The sequence below is a fragment of the Elgaria multicarinata genome, chromosome 23 (genome assembly GCF_023053635.1).
Source record: "Elgaria multicarinata webbii isolate HBS135686 ecotype San Diego chromosome 23, rElgMul1.1.pri, whole genome shotgun sequence".
NCBI lineage: Eukaryota > Metazoa > Chordata > Lepidosauria > Squamata > Anguidae > Elgaria > Elgaria multicarinata.
In genome coordinates this window covers 6,110,674-6,129,487 of record NC_086193.1, presented here as the reverse complement: position 1 = coordinate 6,129,487, position 18,814 = coordinate 6,110,674, and the positions used below count along the sequence as shown (strand labels likewise).

The following is an 18,814-nucleotide window of genomic DNA, read 5'->3' as shown; positions in this document are numbered from 1 at the left end:
AGCTCCAACTTTTCTTTCCTCTGATTTCTTTAAACCTTTTTTTTTTTAATACCCGATTTATTTTTTTCTAAAATGTGCTTTGTGACCCGCATTATCTCTAGGTGACACAGTGCAACTTAGCTTTGGGTTCCCCACTACTGATTCAAGGGGGAGAAGATGGGGTTATCTTTCGTACGAGTTTCTGCTCCCCCATCCACGTTTTGGCTAGGAATTCCTTTGAGAGGAACCATCGAAGAACAAGCGGTCTTCTCTCGGTTTGAATTCTGTTTGGGTAAATTCGGACCGTGTCGGTACGCACTTGGCGAAACGTCTGGTAGGTTTTGACGGGGATTGCCTGGAGGGTGAAGTCTTCTGTTTGGTGGGGCTGCCATGGACAGGAGATGAGAAAGGGTTTTGAGTTGTTGGAGGTGTGAATGAGGACAGCAGGGTGATGTTTTGAGAATGCTTTCTGGAATGGATTCTCATGCTTTCCCTCTGTTGGTCGTATAGATGTGGTAGACAAGCCCTCTCAGACCCCAGGACTTGCAAACTGAGAAACAGCCCGAAACCACATCCAAACAGACTCTCGTCACCACTTGTAGAAATACATCTAACTGTCACAAAAGGAACTGCAAATGATTCCCATGCGATGCTGTCACATGCCTTTTCCCACATCGGAAGTGGTTATTACTGGCGTCGTGATGCTGGATGGGTGGATATTTGGGGCCTGGGATGTGTCCCAGGTTGCAAGACGCCACGTGCGATGAAATTGTGTCTCACAGGTGTCAACGTAAGCACCGTGGGGGGAATGAATGGAGCCGGGATTGAAAACCCAGGGACTGGATGTGCTAAGTGAACTCTATCTTGGGGCATGTCTACACCAGCTCTATATCCTGCGATCCTAATGCCACACAGAGGATCCCGGGAGCATGCAGATACAATCCTTCCATTCTCCTAGGATAACCCTTCGGTGTAAAAAGGGCCTTGGTGAATTGTACCACTTTAACATGGTCACACGTCACCCAGTTTATTGCCCTCCCTGCAATGTTTCAACGCGGGACTGTTTTTTAAGGTGTGCACCATTCTCTTGCTCCTTCGATGGCAAAGATATCCCTCCCCCCCGGGTCATCTGTCATAAGACGTTCATTCCCGTAACAAGGACTTCAAAACATGCTTCAACGTCTACAATGAAGAGTGTTGCGTGTGGGCCCCCTTCCCCTCAGCCAACAGAACAATATAACACTCTTCGGCCTGGAATTTTATGGCTGAACCGAAAGGTTTTCAGGGGTGTTAATGAGATGGGATGAGGAAACGCAGCCACCCACCCCGGGTAAATCAGTTGTGAGCTTTAAATGGAGGTTGAAGTTGGATGATTGCTATGGGAGATATACTCGGAGGGTCTGCGATGTCCCAGAGGTTTTCGCTGGGGAGGGTTGTGAGGTGTGCATGGCTTGATGTGTGTGTGTGTATGTGTGTGTGTGAGGAGTGGGGGGAGTGAATGCATGGAGAAAGGAATGGGCTCTTTGCTGGGTGGGGTCGAGGGGGGATGTGGACGTTAGCTGAAAGATCATGCTTTGGAAAAAGTGCTTGTAGATGAGGAAGAGACTCCGGGGTTGGTTCCTGGCTCTTCTTGCCAGCGGTTCATACACCTCCGGCGGGCATTCATGAAGAAGTTGCTGACGGTGTTGAGCTCCAGGCCCAGCTGCTGCGAAATGGTCATTTGCATCTCCTTCGAAGGGCGCTTGTTCTCTTTGAAGATGGCGATCAGGGTGCGGCGTTGGAGGTCCGTGAAGACCAGGCGCTGCTTCTTGGGTTGCAGGTTGCGGTCTTTCTGCTGCTCCTGTTCTTTACGTTTGCACGCTACACGGGTGTTTTTTTTTTAAAGAAGGGGAAAAGAAGAAGGAGGGGGAAAAGAAGAACACGGCGATCAAACTCATGGACACCAAGGCCGCTTCCAGCTTTTCTCCCCCTTGTGACGGACGGGGGAAACTGCTGTGCCCCCCATCTGCCCCAGACAAGAGGTCCTCCCTATCCCTCACCCCCACCCAGTGGGAATATTAGGGTGACCATATTTGGGAAACCAAAAAAGAGGACACCTAGTGTGCGTGTGGGGAAGCAGCTTTCTGATTCCTGCAGAAAGTACGTTATTCCCCCGCCACCTTAAAGAACCCGATTGGAGTGGAGGAGGGGAAAGGATTTCATTCTGCACCACCACCATCCACTCCAATGGGGGCCTTTTCTATAATGTCCACGAATGACCTACTTTCCCCTTTAAGACCTCAATTGGAGCTCGGGGTGGGGGAATGATGTGCCTCAAGAAAGCATGTCACTCCCTCCTGCCATGCTAATGGCAGCATCAAAGAGGAAGGTGTGTCATTCCAGGACATTATTGAAAATGATAGAAAATCCCCCCTGACACCATGGAAAGAACAAAAACCAGGACAAATCCGGGGAAATCCTGACAGTTGGTCACCCTATTTATTAGGGCTGTCCTGCCTTCCTGATCTTCACCAGGGTAACTTGATTTCTACATCATGGGCATATATTTATTTAAAGTATTCTGCTTCTGTTACTTTGCAGGGGATTCATGCCCCACCCTACCCACTGGGCATCTTATAATTCCTCCTCACCCCCAGCTTCAGTAGGAATTTCAACCCATGTGTTTTCACATTCATGAGGACTAGAACCCGGTTTTGTTTTTGTTTTTCTAAAATGGAAGCCGAGCTGCTCAGAATAGCTAGCCTTAATCCTACATTCCTTTATCCGCTCACGGGTTTTTGTCTGAGTTTCAATGCATCCAGAAATCCCTTCCTCCCTAATGGGCTACACTGTCAAATAACAATTAATATTTTAAAGAGATTAAATTATAAATCGTATATTCAGCTGACACAGCCATAATGGAAAGCGAAGACAGCTGTATTCGCCAAAATAAAATAAAAAATGCTAAAATCCATATGAGTGTAATACCCATGTATCTGGTTACAGCAGTTGGGGACTTGTGGTCCTCCAGACATTTTGGCCTACAAGTCCCATCACTGCCCTCCGTTGGCCATGCTGGCTACGGCTGATGGGAGTTATAGGCCAAAGTATATGGACTGCCACATATTTAGGTGATATGGTGACCAAATGAAAAGGAGGACAGGGCTCCTGTATCTTTAACAGGAATATAGAAAAGGGAATTTCATCAGGTGTCAATTAAAGAGGGTGAAATTCTCTCTTCATCACAACAGTTAAAGCTGCAGAAGCCCTGCCCTCTTTTATATCTGGCCACTCTACTATAGCTAGTGTAGCTTTAACTGTTGTGCTGAAGAGGGAATTTCACTCACTTCAATTGACACCTGATGAAATTCCCTTTTCTACATTACTGTTAAAGATACAGGAGCCCTGACAGGGCTCCTGTATCTTTAACAGTTGCGTTGAAAAGGAAATTTCAGCAGGTGTCATTTGTATAGATGGAGAACCTGGTGAAATTCCCTCTTCATCACAACAGTTAAAGCTGCCCTCTTTTAAATCTGGTCACTCTAGTATAGCTCCTGCAGCTTTAACTGCTGTGATGAAGAGGGAATTTCCACCAGGTTCTCCATATATATATATATAAATGACACCTGTTGACACCTGGAGAAGAGAAGATTGAGGGGAGACATGATAGCACTCTTCAAATACTTAAAAGGTTGTCACACAGAGGAGGGCCAGGATCTCTTCTCGATCCTCCCAGAGTGCAGGACACGGAATAACGGGCTCAAGTTAAAGGAAGCCAGATTCCGGCTGGACATCAGGAAAAACTTCCTGACTGTTAGAGCAGTGCGACAGTGGAATCAGCTACCTAGGGAGGTTGTGGGCTCTCCCACACTTGAGGCCTTCAAGAGGCAGCTGGACAACCATCTGTCAGGGATGCTTTAGGGTGGATTCCTGCATTGAGCAGGGGGTTGGACTCGATGGCCTTGTAGGCCCCTTCCAACTCTGCTATTCTATGATTCTATGATTCTATGAAATTCCCTTTTCTATGCAACCGTTAAAGATACAGGAGCCTTGTCCTCTGTTTCATAGGGTCACCCTACCCACCACCCAACTTTTAATTTTATTTTATTTCATTGCTTTTTACTCTCTGTTGCTCTTCCTTGCCCGTGGACGAATTCTGGAGGCCTTTGGCTCTTGCATGGTGGCTTGTGACTTTTGGGTTGGCTTAGTAAAGGTATTCCTACACTGGATTTTAGCAATAATAATAATAATAATAATAATAATAATAATAATAATAATAATAATAATATCCCCTTTTGGAACAGTTGTAATTCTTTCTGAAGAAAAAAAATGGGGGGGGGGGCAGACTTGCCATTTTGTTACTTCTCAGATCTGTAAAATTTAGGATGGAGGCAAAACTTTATGGATGAGCTGAAATGCCCAAAATGACAGTGTCCTATTCGCAGGCAGTAAAAGCCCCCGGGGGGGGGGGGGGAGCGAAAGAGAGTGAATCCTGGACCACGGCCACTGGTTAGCTGTCGTTATTCCTATTTAATCCATAAATCCCAAGCAGCCTTCCCAGCTTGGTACTTTCCAAAATATTTTGGACTGCAGTTCCCATTATCCCCAGCCTGTTGGTCAGGAAGGATGTGAGCTGTTGTTCATTCTGTTTAGCCTTAGTGTCCCCACCACCACTGCCCAGAAAGTTAAAAGTGTGTTGAAGGAGGGATGGCTGCTTCTTGCAGGGTATACACTCACCCCTTGTTTAGCTCCGCTCAACAGGTTCAGTTGGTTTTTGCATTGCTTCAAAAACCTGTGAACCCCTTTGACTAGAGGCAACAGGTGGGGTAAAAGAAATTGGTGTGTGAACCATATAAAGCTTCTTCAAATGACTTTAAATTATCTTTAAACGATTCCCTGTCTCCAAGTTCCATTCTTCTTTAATAGAAAATTGAATTTTAAAATGCAGAAGGAAGCCCCATAAATTTAATGCGGCTTACTTCCAGGGAAGGATGGCAACCATAGAGACTGGATGCAGTTTGTGTATCTCAATTGAAACCCCAGCAGAGGAATGAAAAACCTACCCTATGACCATCAGATGCTTGCAAGGAAAACAAACAAAAATAAACCTTTTTGGCACATAACAATATTTTCTTTTTTTTTAAAAAAAAAATACCAACATTTTAAAGGAAATTTAGAAAAGAAAAAAACAACAATCCAAAACAAAGACACAGATTTGCACATTAGAACTTGGATCAAAGCATTTGCCACAGTAAAAAAAAATTCATTTCCTTCTTCCCCCCCTTCCCCCCCCTTCCAGTTTCCCAACACACAAAACCTTTGTGAGTACATAGGTTCCATCAGTAAACAAAAAGCCACAAACAACAGCAAGGAACATGTTGAGCTGGCTTGATGCACGCAACGTAGTCATGACGGCCACGTGGATCGCTGAGATGACTATGAGACAACAGTGCGAAATTTGAATAGGAGCCAACAGTGCGATAGGGCTGCAAGAAAGGCAAACGCTATTTGGGGCTGCATTCATAGAAGTGTAGCTTCCAAATCGCGTGAGGTCCTGGTTCCTCTCTATTCGGCCCTGGTTAGGCCTCATCTAGAGTATTGCATCCAATTCTGGGCTCCACAATTCAAGAAGGACGCAGACAAGCTGGAGCGTGTTCAGAGGAGGGCAACCAGGATGATCAGGGGGTCTGGAAACAAAGCCCTATGAAGAGAGGCTGAAAGAACTGGGCAGGTTTAGCCTGGAGGAAAGAAGATTGATGGGAGACATGAAAGCACTCTTCAAATACCTAAAAGGTTGTCCCACAGAGGAGGGCCAGGATCTCTTTTCGATCCTCCCGGAGTGCAGGACACGGAATAACAGGTTCAAGTTATAGGAAGCCAGATTCTGGCTGGACATCAGGAAAAAACTTCCTGACTGTTAGAGCAGTACGACAACCTCCCTAGTTACCTAGGGAGGTTGTGGGCTTTTCCGCATGAGAGACATTCAAGAGGCAGCTGGACAACCATCTGTCAGGGATGCTTTAGGGTGGATTCCTGCATTGAGCAGGGGGGTTGGACTCGATGGCCTTCCAACTCTACTATTCTATGATTCTATGAGATGGTTCCAATTGCCCGCCATTGTATATTGGAGGGTCTGTTCCCCGCCCAACTCTGGTAGCATTCAGTGGCGGAATGTGCTCTCCTGTGTTAGGCTGCAGGCATAGACAAGGCCATTGAGAAAGTGCACCAGAATCACACTTCCTAGCTGGGCGGAGCTGCTCTATGCCTGTGAACCGCCCAGAGAGCTTCGGCTATTGGGCCGTATAAAAATGAAATGAATTAATTAAATAAATAAATAAATAAAAGAACCTACCAACTCCCTAGAGCCTTAGTCGGACAGGAAGTCCATCAAGCCCATATTATACTGACTGCTTATAGTGTCCCTACACTACAATCAACATGAGGTCCTTCTCTGACTCTGAGGAAATTTCAGACAATAATAAAAAGGGACAGGACCTTTTCAGTGGTGGCTCCCCGACTCCGGAACGCTCTCCATCTGATGCCCAGAGGGTCATCTTTCCGGCGCCTGCTTAAGACTTGACTTTACTCCTGGGCATTTGACGGCCTGGGATGAGGCTTCTTAATTTGGTTGTTTTATTGGGCCGGGCTATTCTATTGTTACTTGTTTTTAGCTGTTTTAAATGGTATTAAGTTTTTGAATGCTTTCATGTTTGCTGTAAGCCAGCCTGAGTCTTTTTTCCTGAGAAAGGTGTCTAAGAAATATAAATAATAAATAACAAGGCCTTCTTTTCGGCATCAAGTTAAGGCTTACTTCTATTCTCGGGCATTGGACGGCATATGGTTAGGTTTTAATGGGTCCTGGGATTTATTGTCGAAAAGCGTTCTATTCTTGTACGCAACTGGCTTTATATTAGATCGTATCGTCAGGGTTTTGATCGTTGTAAGCCGTTCGGAGAGCTTTGGCTATTTGGAGGTATAGAAATGTAATGAATGAAATAAACAACTATACTAGCAGCTCCTCCAGGCCTTCCTTGGGCCCCCACCTCCTTGCCCTCCTTGTCCGGATTTGCCATGGGTCTCTGGCGATGATCCACACAGCTGCCCAGAGGCAGAGCGCAAGGCAGGCATCTGCTGACATGTTTTAAAAGGCCAAGGAACCAGGCAGTGACACCAGGGAAGAGCAGCCACAGGGTTCAAGTACACCAGTTGCTGGGGAACATGGGCGGGAGGGTGCTGTTGCACCATGTCCTGCTTGTTCATCCCTGGCTGATGGCTGGTTGGCCACCGTGTGAACAGAGTGCTGGACTAGATGGACCCTCGGTCTGATCCAGCAGGGCTCTTCTGATGTCCTTATGTTCTTAAATTTGATGGTACGGGCCAAGGAGCTGCAAAACCAGCCTGGCTCGTGGCCCACTTCCTGCCCCGTTCTTCCACGAAATTTCCCAAGCCTTTTGCTCCATGACAAAGGGTGGAATTCCTTACACCAGGGCTGGAATTTTGCTCAATTCCCCCTCCCCCTCCAACCCCCTCCATGACCATTCAGTCCAGGTTGTAAAATTACGGAGCTGCACCACGGGTACGGACTACAACAACTCCCATTGGCCATGCTGGCTGGGGCTGATGAGAGTTGTAGTCCAAAGCATCTGGAGGGTGACAGGTTGCCTACCCCTGACTTACAGAGTGTGAGTGTCTTTCTCTCACTAAATGCAAAACTATCATCGCTCTTCAAACATCTGGAATATCAAACCAAGGCTTTCCAGACAGAAGGGTGGCCCTTTCTACACCTAAGGATTATCCCAGGGAAATGGAGGGATCGTCCCCGCCTGCTCCTGGGATCCCCCGTGTGTCATTTGCGTGCATGGGGATCAGGGTGTGCTCCGCTCCGTTATGGATCCCCGCATCCAAAGTGGAGTGGGCCGATCCGGACCTCCGAAGCCCGGTTCCGGAGAGGATTGGGGGAGGTCCGGATCAGCCCGAAGCGGTTCGAAATGGTCCGAAGCAATTCGGACCATTCCGAAGCCTTGGAGCCAGGTAAGGGAGGGGGGGGCTTACCTGGCTCCGCTAACACAGTCCGTGTGGCGACGGTGGCGGAACCAGGTAAGGGGGAAGGGGAGGGGCTTACCTGGCTCTGCTGCCCACCGCCACATGCGGCGGTGGGCAGCAGAGCCAGGTAAGGGGGCGGGGGCTTATTCGGCCCCCATTTTGTCCCCCCTTCCCCATTTACCTGCCTCCGCTGTCCACCACGGAGGGAAGTAAGTGGAGAAAGGGGGGGGGAAATGGGAGCTGAATATCGATCCGGACCTCCAGATCTCGCTCCGGATCCGGTTCCGGAGCAGATCAGGGGGATGTCCACATCGACCCGAACCGGTTTGGGCCTGATTCGGAAGGTCCGGATCGGGATCCGAAGCGGTTCGGGGCGGGGGATGCACAGCCCTAATGGGGATGATCCCAGGACGATCCCTGGGGAAAAAAAGGCAGGTATAGAAACGGCCAGTGTCTCTCATTCTGCAAATTAAGTACCGTTAACAGTACATCTTAAAGAAATTCACTACCTTTTTTTAAAAAAGGCTTTCTACAAGCAGCAGCTTAACATGTCCGCTCGCCGTTCAATATAATTACAGCTCTGCAGAGCAGGAATCGATAGCTGCTGTAGTTAGATCTACATACAGGGGTTCTCTAAAGCACAACTGTTGGGGCTCTTTCATATTTCTCATTCCCCCATGGGTGATGCCAAGGCAGCCTGGACCGAGCTATCGGGAGACTTTCGGAGGGGGGGGGATTGTAGCGTTGGAGACAGCTGTGTTTCTTCGTCCTATGGATGAACTGGGGGCCGCTGTCAGGGAATGGTTTCAGCACTGCAGTGGGCCTTGTAGTTTGTAACTAAGTAGGGTGACCATATTTGGGAAACCAAAAAAGAGGACACCTAGTGTGTGTGTGGGGAAGCAGCTTTCTGAGTCCTGCAGAAAGTACGTTATTCCCCCGCCACCTTAAAGAACCCGATTGGAGTGGAGGAGGGGAAAGGATTTCATTCTGCACCACCACCATCCACTCCAATTGGGGCCTTTTCTATAACGTCCACGAATGACCCACTTTCCCCTTTAAGACCTCAATTGGAGCTCGGGGTGGGGGAATGATGTGCCTCAAGAAAGCATGTCATTCCCTCCTGCCATGCTAATGGCCGCCTTAAAGGGGAAGGTGTGTCATTCCAGGACATTATTGAAAATGATAGAAAATCCCCCCTGACACCATGGAAAGAACAAAAACCAGGACAAATCCGGGGAAATCCTGACAGTTGGTCACCCTATAACTAAGGCCTCATCTACACCAAGCAGGATATTGCACTATGAAAGTGGTATGAAAGCAGTTTATGAAAGGCAGGAGCCACACCAAGCAGGATATAGCAGTACGGAAGCAGTATATCGTATGCGTCAACAGGCCCCAACAGTTGTCAGTGCACTTCAATGCTGCTATAAAGCCGTCGTGTGGCTTCTGCCTTTTATATACCGCATTCATACCGCTTTCATAGTGCTATATCCTGTTTGGTGTAGATGAGGCCTAAGATTTAGTTAGACGTCTGGAAGGGTTTCAGCCTATTCGGCAAGGCTCCTGTCCAAATAGGGCATCACTGCTCAGCCCTCCAGGATGACACTTCTAGGGTGACCATATTTGGGGAACCCAAAAAGAGGACACCCAGTGGCAGGGGGGAAAGAATGCGCTTTCTGGAGGCCCCAGAAAGCACTCTTTCCCCGCCTCTGCTCCAGTCTGGGCCTAGGAGGGAAAAGCGTGTCATTGCGCCCGTTCAGAAGACACGTTACGCCATGGCTTTAACCACGGTGGCTAAGCCAGAAAGCTAGGCCGTGTTCAGAAGACACCTTAAACACGACTTTAACCATGGTGAATAAGGCATTTTGCTTTATTCACCATGGTTAAAGCCATTGTTTAAGGTGTCTTCTGAACACAGCCTAGCTTTCTGGCTTAACCACCATGGTTAAAGCCATGGTTTAAGGTGTCTTCTGAACACGGCCTGGCTTTCTGGCTTAGCCATTATGGTTAAAGCCATGGCTGAAGGTGTCTTCTAAATACAGCCTGGCTTTCTGGCTTAACCACTGTGGTTAAAGCCATGGTGTCTTCTGAACACGGCCTGGCTTTCTGGCTTAACCATTATGGTTAAAGCCATGGCTTAAGGTGTCTTCTAAATACAGCCTGGCTTTCTGGCTTAACCACTGTGGTTAAAGCCATGGTGTCTTCTGAACACGGCCTGGCTTTCTGGCTTAACCATTATGGTTAAAGCCATGGCTTAAGGTGTCTTCTAAATACAGCCTGGCTTTCTGGCTTAACCACCGTGGTTAAAGCCATGGTTTAAGGTGTCTTCTGAACACGGTCTGACTTTCTGGCTTAACCATTATGGTTAAAGCCATGGCTTAAGGTGTCTTCTAAATACAGCCTGGCTTTCTGGCTTAACCATTATGGTTAAAGCCATGGTTTAAGGTGTCTTCTGAACGTGACCATTAAGAACCATCATGTTTAGCCAGGAGAAGAAAAGATTGAGGGGAGACATGATAGCACTCTTCAAATACTTAAAAGGTTGTCACGCAGAGGAGGGCCAGGATCTCTTCTCGATCCTCCCAGAGTGCAGGACACGGAATAACGGGCTCAAGTTAAAGGAAGCCAGATTCCAGCTGGACATCAGGAAAAACTTCCTGACTGTTAGAGCAGTGCGACGGTGGAATCAGTGACCTAGGGAGGTTGTGGCCTCTCCCACACTAGAGGCCTTCAAGAGGCAGCTGGACAACCCTCTGTCAGGGATGCTTTAGGGTGGATTCCTGCACTGAGCAGGGGGTTGGGCTGGATAGCCTTATATGCCCCTTCCAACTCTAACATTCTATGATTCTCTGATCTCACCTGGGCAAAAGCGCTAAGGGGGCACAGCCTGCTCCAGGGTGCTTTCAAGAAACTGCCAGGGATAGATAATGATTCCCCCACCCCACCCCCCACTCCCACACTTCTTCTCCTCCAAGTCTCAAGGCAAAGAAGAAGAAAAATCCCCGCTGAATTGTTTCTAAAAGAGGGGACCTGTAATAAGGGGCAATCAAAGGCCTTGCTGTTGATAGGCGACGATTTTCTCTCTCTGCGTGAGCTCTTCCAAGCAGTTCACTAAATATACCTGATGGCTCTACAGGCTGGACCATTGGAAGGCAAGTGATTCCTCCATTGTGCCTGCAAATGCATTTGTTTCCAACCCCCCTCTTGCAGCAACACAACCTGTAATTTTCTGGTGTGTGTCCCCCCCCCCCAACCCCTTATCTAAAGTGCCTGTGATTTGAAGCAGCCACAAAAGATTGCTGTGGGAGGGAGGGAGTGGTGTCAATGCGCTCGTGCTGGTTGAAACTGGGACGAGAGGGCAAACTGGCAAAAGGTTCTCTCTCTTTTTTCCCATTCTATACGTTGACCAAAAAAAGAAAAGAAAGAAAGACATCTGAATAGGAGCAAAGCCGGAGGTGAGAAGGAGGTGGTCGATTGGTGGCCACGAACGGGCTCAAGTTCCAGGAAGCCAGATTCCGGCTGGACATCAGGAAAAACGTCCTGACTGTTAGAGCAGTACGACAATGGAACCAGTGACCTAGGGAGGTTGTGGCCTCTCCCACACTAGAGGCAGCTGGACAACCACCTGTCAGGGATGCTTTAGGGTGGATTCCTGCATTGAGCAGGGGGTTGGACTCAATGGCCTTGTAGGCCCCTTCCAACTCTGCTATTCTATGATTCTATGATTCTATGAACCCAAGTTGGGTGGCTTGGTGGTCTTCCTTTATGGAGGACAGTCCTCTGTTTTAGAGAGGTGATTTTTGATGATGTCTGTCGCGTTTCTCAGAACACTCCTGCTTTCGATGGGAGGCAAATGACGAGTCTTGCTAAGTAATCCACAAAGCTTTCATTAAGCAACAAACGACTCTTCTACCTGAAGAGACTCTAACCTCTTGGAAACTAGGCAGAACTATGCAAACTAAGGCCATAGCTAGACCTAAGGTTTATCCCTGGATCGTCCAGGGGTCAAACCTGTTCATCTAGGTGACACACAGGGGATCCAGTGCTCAGGCAGGGGTGAACCCTGGATGATCCCAGGATAAACCTTAGGTCTAGCTGTGGCCTGAGCAAGACAATTGTCCGTTCAAGAAGAATAAGAAGCTACTTCTCAAATGCCCGTAACTTCAGAGAGCCTGGGGCGGAGGCAGGTTCAGGTGCAACCCTAGTCGGACCGACTTTCTCACACCTTCCTTCCGCTCCGTGCGTTTCAGCTTCTGGCAGACCCTAGCATCAGCTAGCTTGTCGGGATGCTCTCCTCTGGAAGAAACCTCACTTCCCAGTGAGTGTGTAGGATTTGGCCTAGAGGAGATAAGCTCTGGAGAGGGCTGGTGAATCGCCCGTGAGAGCTTCCTCCCCCACTGGTCCAGGCTGGCTGGTGTCTGGCCATTCTCTCTGAGCCCGCTCTACTTCACAGGGTTGTTGTGAAGATAAAGCTGAGGTTGGCTTTCCATTATTGGACTTTACATGGCTGATAAAAAGGCACTTTGTTGTAGAAAGGCAGGATATAAATGAAATAAAATCTATACTATTCAGCTGAGCTTTTACTGATTAAAGCTGTTCTTTGATTTCAGAAGGTTTTCTTGTTTTATTACGACATCTGTATTTTCTCAATTTTGTTTTCAGCTGTTTGTTTGGAATGGTTGCATATTATTGTTTTAAAGTTTCATTGTAAATTGCCTTGACTGGGGGGGGGGGGGGGGAAGTCAGGAATACATTAAATAATAAGCCATGCCTGCTTTTCTGAAATCGTTGGAGAAAAGGTAGGGGAAGAATGGAACGAAGAGGAATGAAATAAATGAATCAAGGGTTCCAGCTTTAGATGTCATAAAATTCAAGCAGGCATAAGCCCAGCAAAGAATCAAGAGTGAAAACTACATGTAGGCTGCAGTCCTATACACACTTTCCTGGGAGTAAGTTCCATTGGACTCAATGGGGCTTACTTCTGAGAAGACATAGAATCATAGAATCACAGAATAGCAGAGTTGGAAAGGGCCTGAAAGGCCATCGAGTCCAACCCCCTTGCTCAATGCAGGAATGCACCTTAAAGCATCCCTGGCAGGTGGTTGTTCAGCTGCCTCTTGAAGGCCTCTAGCGTGGGAGAGCCCACAACTGCCCTATGTCACTGGTTCCATTGTCATACTGCTCTAACAGTCAGGAAGTTTTTCCTGATGTCCAGCCAGAATCGGGCTTCCTGTCACTTGAGCCCGTTATTCCGTGTCCTGCACTCTGGGAGGATCGAGAAGAGATCCTGGCCCTCCTCTCTGTGACAACCTTTCAAGTATTTGAAGAGTGCTCTCATGTCTCCCCTCAATCTTCTCTTCTCCAGGCTAAACATGCCCAGTTCTTTCAGTCTCTCTTCCTTGGGCTTTCTTTCCAGACCCCTGATCATCCTAGTTGCCCTCCTCTGAACACGCTCCAGCTTGTCTGCGTCCTTCTTGAATTGTGGAGCCCAGAACTGGACACAATACTCTAGATGAGGCCTAACCAGGGCCGAATAGAGAGGAACCAGCACCTCACGCGATTTGGAAGCTCTACTTCTATTAACGCAGCCCCAAATAGCATTGGCCTTTCTTGCAGCCATATCGCACTGTTGGCTCATATTCAGCTTGTGATCTACAACAATTCCAAGATCCTTCTCATTTGTAGTATTGCTGTAGTATTGGTGTAAGATTGCACCATTGGACTATTTTAATGTGAACTTACAGAATTCATACTTCCTGAAACTTCACGTGAACTGGAACACTGTGACAGAGCAATATTCACACTTTTCAAAATGTTGCAATATACTTCGCAAATTTTTAAAAAATGCATTCAGGGATGTCACGGGAAAGGAAAGGCTTTCTTTCAGGGGACAATCACTTGCAGAAGTCCATATTTTTGGACATGTGTGTGAAAATACATACATTTGCACAGACTTTTTTTTTAAAAAAAATCTCAAATTGTTGCAAAAATGGGACAAATTGAACCCTGAAAAAAAACGAAAGCAAAATCAAGCTTGACAGGTTCGTCAACTTAACAGTCTTCCAGAATTTAAGAAAGCCATAAAGACTGATCTCTTCCGGCAAGCCTACCCAGCTGAATTTTAAGATGCCGTTTTAATAATGTGCTGCTTTTAATAATGTATTAGTTTTGTATGTTTTAACCAATTATATGTAATTTATGGTGTTTGCATTTGTGCTGTACCATGCCTCGATCTCGATCCAGAGGGAGAGGCGGGTAACAAATAAATTATTATTATTATTATTATTATTATTATTATTATTATTATTATTAGAGCTTTTTATGCCGCCCTTCAGCCAAAAAGGCTCTCAAGGCAGCTTACAAAAATATTTCTTGACAGTCCCTGCCCACGGGTTTACAATCTAAAAAAAAACATGACACAAAAGGAAAGGGAATTGGGAGGGAGGAGGAAAAGCAAAGCAAATTCAGGCACTACATTCTTAGTTGCAAAAGTTCAGCAGTGACAGTTGGTAGCAGGAGGGAGGTGGCTCTCAGCTGGAGCTGGAGCCAGGCATGATGGTAGTAGTAGTAGTAGTAGTATCCCTAGGAAACTTCAATTTCTTGTGTTGAAGTTGGAATAGATATATTTGGAATATATCTATTCCAAATAGATACATTGCTGATTGGTTATTGATTTCCCCTCTGCCCTTCAATCCAAGAAGTTCCCAAAGCAGCTTACATATTTGTTTTATGAAGCGCTTCGATCCGTCACAGCTGGGTTTTTTTGTGATCCTGGTTTCCCTCTAGTTTCTCCCAAGGTTGGCAGCAGGGTTTCCAAACCACAGCCTGGTGCTCAAAAACATCTCAGGAAAGTGCTCAGGCAATGAATAAAGGCTAACTGTTGGGCATGCAGTCATATGCTGGTCCCTGCTGACAGGGGCATTTCCACCACTCCGTCCCCACTGAACACTAGCCGGAAGAACGTTTTAGACCCCAAGGACTTGAAACTGGAATCTATCTGGGACCAGACTCGTTGGGGCGCTGACAAGTATGTCCAACTGAGACTGAATCCTGGCAAGACGGAAGCCCTGTGGGTAAGCGTTTCCCGAGTCCGAGAGACAGGCTCATGGCCTGTTCTGGATGGGGTTGCTCTGCCTCTGAAAGAACAGGTTCGTAGTTTGGGGGTACTCTTAGACCCATCTCTGTCACTGGAGGTTCAAGTGGCCGCGGTGGCTTGGAGTGCCTTTTACCAGCTTCAGCTGGTTCGCCAACTACGGCTTCTCCTGGACAGGGATAGCTTGGCCACCGTGGTACAGGCATTGGTAACTTCAAGGCTGGATTACTGCAACACGCTCTGTGTGGGGCTGCCCTTGACGCTGCTCCGGAAGCTGGAGCTAGTGCAGAACGCTGCAGCTCGGCTGCTGTCTGGAGCTGCCCCTTTCCAGCATGTAACTCCTCTGCTGAGGGAACTGTACTGGCTGCCTATTTGCTACCAGGCCAGGTTTAAGGTTCTTGTACTTGTGTACAAAGCCCTAAACAACTTGGGAGCAGGATACCTGAGAGAGCGCCTTCTCCCTTACCAACCTGCCCGGTCACTGAGGTCATCCGAGGGCCTGCTCCTGCTGGTTCCACCTAGATCCATCCTCCGATTGGAGTCCACCAGGGGAAGAGCCTTCAGCGTGGTGGCCCCCCTCCTGTGGAACTCCCTGCCTCTGGAGGTCAGGCAGGTGCCAACCTTGTATTCCTTTCGGCGCCTCCTGAAAACATCTTTATTCCAGGAAGCCTTTCCTTAATATCCAACCAGGAGTCACTGTATTTGCTTCTTTTAAAATTTGTTTTGAGTGTTTTATTCTGTTTTTATTTTCATTTTATCTTGTACACCACTCCAACACTTTCAATGGGGATCTGTATATAAATATTCTAAATAAATAAATAAATAAATAATAAAGTGAAGAGACATTTCTGTTGGGGTTGAAATGAGACTGTTATTTTGAGTGGATCACAGTGAATGTGATATTAAGTATGTTCGGAACGTACTTAATATTACATTCACTGTGACCCACTCAAATACCATCAGATGGTTGTGTGCTATCTCCAATATTTGAAGCAGTAAGCCTGGGCACACCAGTTGCTGGGGAACATGGGTGGGAGGGTGCTGTTGCACCTTGTCCTGCTTGTTCATCCCTGACCGATGGATGTGAACAGAGTGCTGGACTAGATGGACCCTTGGTCTGATCCAGAAAGCCCTATGAAGAGAGACTGAAAGAACTGGGCATGTTTAGCCTGGAGAAGAGAAGATTGAGGGGAGACATGATAGCACTCTTAAAATAATTAAAAGGTTGTCACACAGAGGAGGGCCAGGATCTCTTCTCGATCCTCCCAGAGTGCAGGACACGGAATAACGGGCTCAAGTTACAGGAAGCCAGATTCCAGCTGGACATCAGGAAAAACTTCCTGACTGTTAGAGCAGTACGACAATGGAATCAGTTACCTAGGGAGGTGGTGGGCTCTCACACACTAGAGGCCTTCAAGAGGCAGCTGGACAACCGTCCATCAGGGATGCTTTAGGGTGGATTCCTGCATTGAGCAGGGAGTAGGACTCGATGGCCTTGTAGGCCTCTTCCAACTCTGCTATTCTATGGTTCTGTGATTCTTCTTATGTAGGGTGACCATATGAAAAGGAGGACAGGGCTCCTGTATCTTTAACAGTTGTATTGAAAAAGGAATTTCAGCAGGTGTCATTTGTATATATGGAGAACCTGGTGAAATTTCCTCTTCATCAGAACAGTTAAAGCTGCAGGTGCCCTGCCCTCTTTTAAATCTGGTCACTCTAGTATAGCTCCTGCACCTTTAGCTGTGGTGATGAAGAGGGGATTTCACCAGGTTCTCCATATATACAAAGGACACCTGCTGAAATTCCCTTTTCAATACAACTGTTAAAGATACAGGAGCCCTGTCCTCCTTTTTATAGGGTCACCCTATCTTATGACTCTGGAATCTCTGCACCCATCCAGGAAATCACTTCTGGATGTGATTAAAAGGGGGTTGGATAAATTCCTGGAGGCAAAGACTATCAAGGGCTACTAGCCCTGATGGTTGTGTGGTACCTCCAGTGTTTGAGGCAGTAAGCCTGTGTGCCCCAGTTGCTGGGGAACATGGGTGGGAGGGTGCTGTTGCACCATGTCCTGCTTGTTCATCCCTGGCCGAGGGCTGGTTGGCCACTGTGTGAACAGAGTGCTGGACTAGATGGACCCTTGGTCTGATCTAGCATCAGGGCACTTCTGATGTTCTTGAAACAATTATTGTCTACAGGCTTTACAGTAAAAAAAGTCATAGCAAAAGAGAGAGAAAAGGAGAGACTTTTTGCCCCCACTGAGGAATGTCCCACTGGGGGAATGTCCCATCTCCCCCCTCCCCACTCCCACTGCTGCCATGTTCACATTATGGACTCCTCTAAAACGCATTCCAATTTGAAACTTTGTGCATGGGGGAAAAAAATCTGAGTTCTAGGTGTCATGAAATCTACTGGCCACTGGGTGGCACTGTTGTTTCACACACAAAACCTACACTTCTGTTCTGTGCGCTCACACAAAGAAAACGGTCTTCATAGAATCACAGAATAGCAGAGTTGGAAGGGGTCTACAAGGCCATCGAGTCCAACCCCCTGCTCAATGCATCCGAATGCATTGAGCATGGCATCCGAATATTGATCCAGACAACCGGATCTTCCTCCGGATCCAGTTCCGGAGCAGGTCAGGGGGTCCGGATCTTCCCGAGCTGGATCGGGCCCAATCCGGAAGGTCCTGATCGGTATCCGAAGCGGTTCGGGGGGCATGCACAGCCCTAATTTTAATGTGAACCTGCCCTAATTTGTACTCCCCAAACGGAAACGCGAACTGAAAACCTGTCGTCTTTCAGTATTCAACCTTCTCCAAATTTTGCTACACTCTCTTCCGATCAAAAGGAAAGGTGTACAGACACGTGTTTCTTAGGAGAAAGTTTACTAAAAATGTGTACGAATGGAAATAATACGGAAAAGCACATTTTACTAGGGAAAATGACGTCTATTTCAAAAATTTCACGTAAAATTTTGTACAGGGGGGGAATGCACACACAAAAAAAGTACGAATTTTCATGTGGATTTTTTTTTAAAAAATAATGAACAGGATGAACAGGTTTAGAATTTGTAAAAATGAGAAACTGAAGGAAACCGACATTGACAGATTTGAACATCCCGAGTGTCGCTACCATACCACACAAAAGGAATTTTAATACAATCATCTTTTACTATCACATCAAGATCAATTCTTCTTTTTTTTCTATCAATGCACAGGAGATGTTTGTAGGGCTTTGTGAAGTGATAGGTGTGCACAATGAGTGGAACGGGGCAGGGAGGAGGAGGCAAATGAATAAGAACCGAAAGCTGCTGCAAACTGTCCATGCTGTTTTTCCAGAAGTAATAGATGAAATTCTACTAGGAATTTGGGATACATGGAATGGAGGGGATCGAGAGCCAAAGGTATGGCAGAGGAACTTGGGCTGTGCTCCACTTCGGACCGAGGCCCCGAATCTGAGCCGAGGTGGGTGGAGAACTGCGGTGGGTTCTGCACCCCAGTTTTAGGCCCTAAATGTAATGGTCGTGTGTATTATTCCCGATGTGAAGCACAAAACTATTTTTTTTCTTTCTATGCTTTACAACTGCTTCAGTATTCTTGATGTGTTTGACCCAAAATAAACAGTTTGCCAGCCCTTGTTTTAAAGAAACAAATACTATGATTCTATAGAATCATAGAATCATAGAATAGTAGAGTTGGAAAGGTCCTACAAGGCCATC

General features: G+C 47.0%; 1 protein-coding gene across 1 annotated transcript in view; it reads right to left on the bottom strand.

Annotated features, from left to right (window-relative positions):
• Nucleotides 1–1,546: 1,546 nt before the first annotated feature.
• The window catches only part of ONECUT3 (one cut homeobox 3), an 85,225-nt gene continuing 67,957 nt past the window's right edge, over nucleotides 1,547–18,814 (bottom strand). Inside the window, exon 3 of the mRNA XM_063147323.1 lies at nucleotides 1,547–1,839. Within this exon, the coding sequence (XP_063003393.1) occupies nucleotides 1,547–1,839 (293 nt within the window). The remainder of the gene's footprint in view (nucleotides 1,840–18,814) is intronic.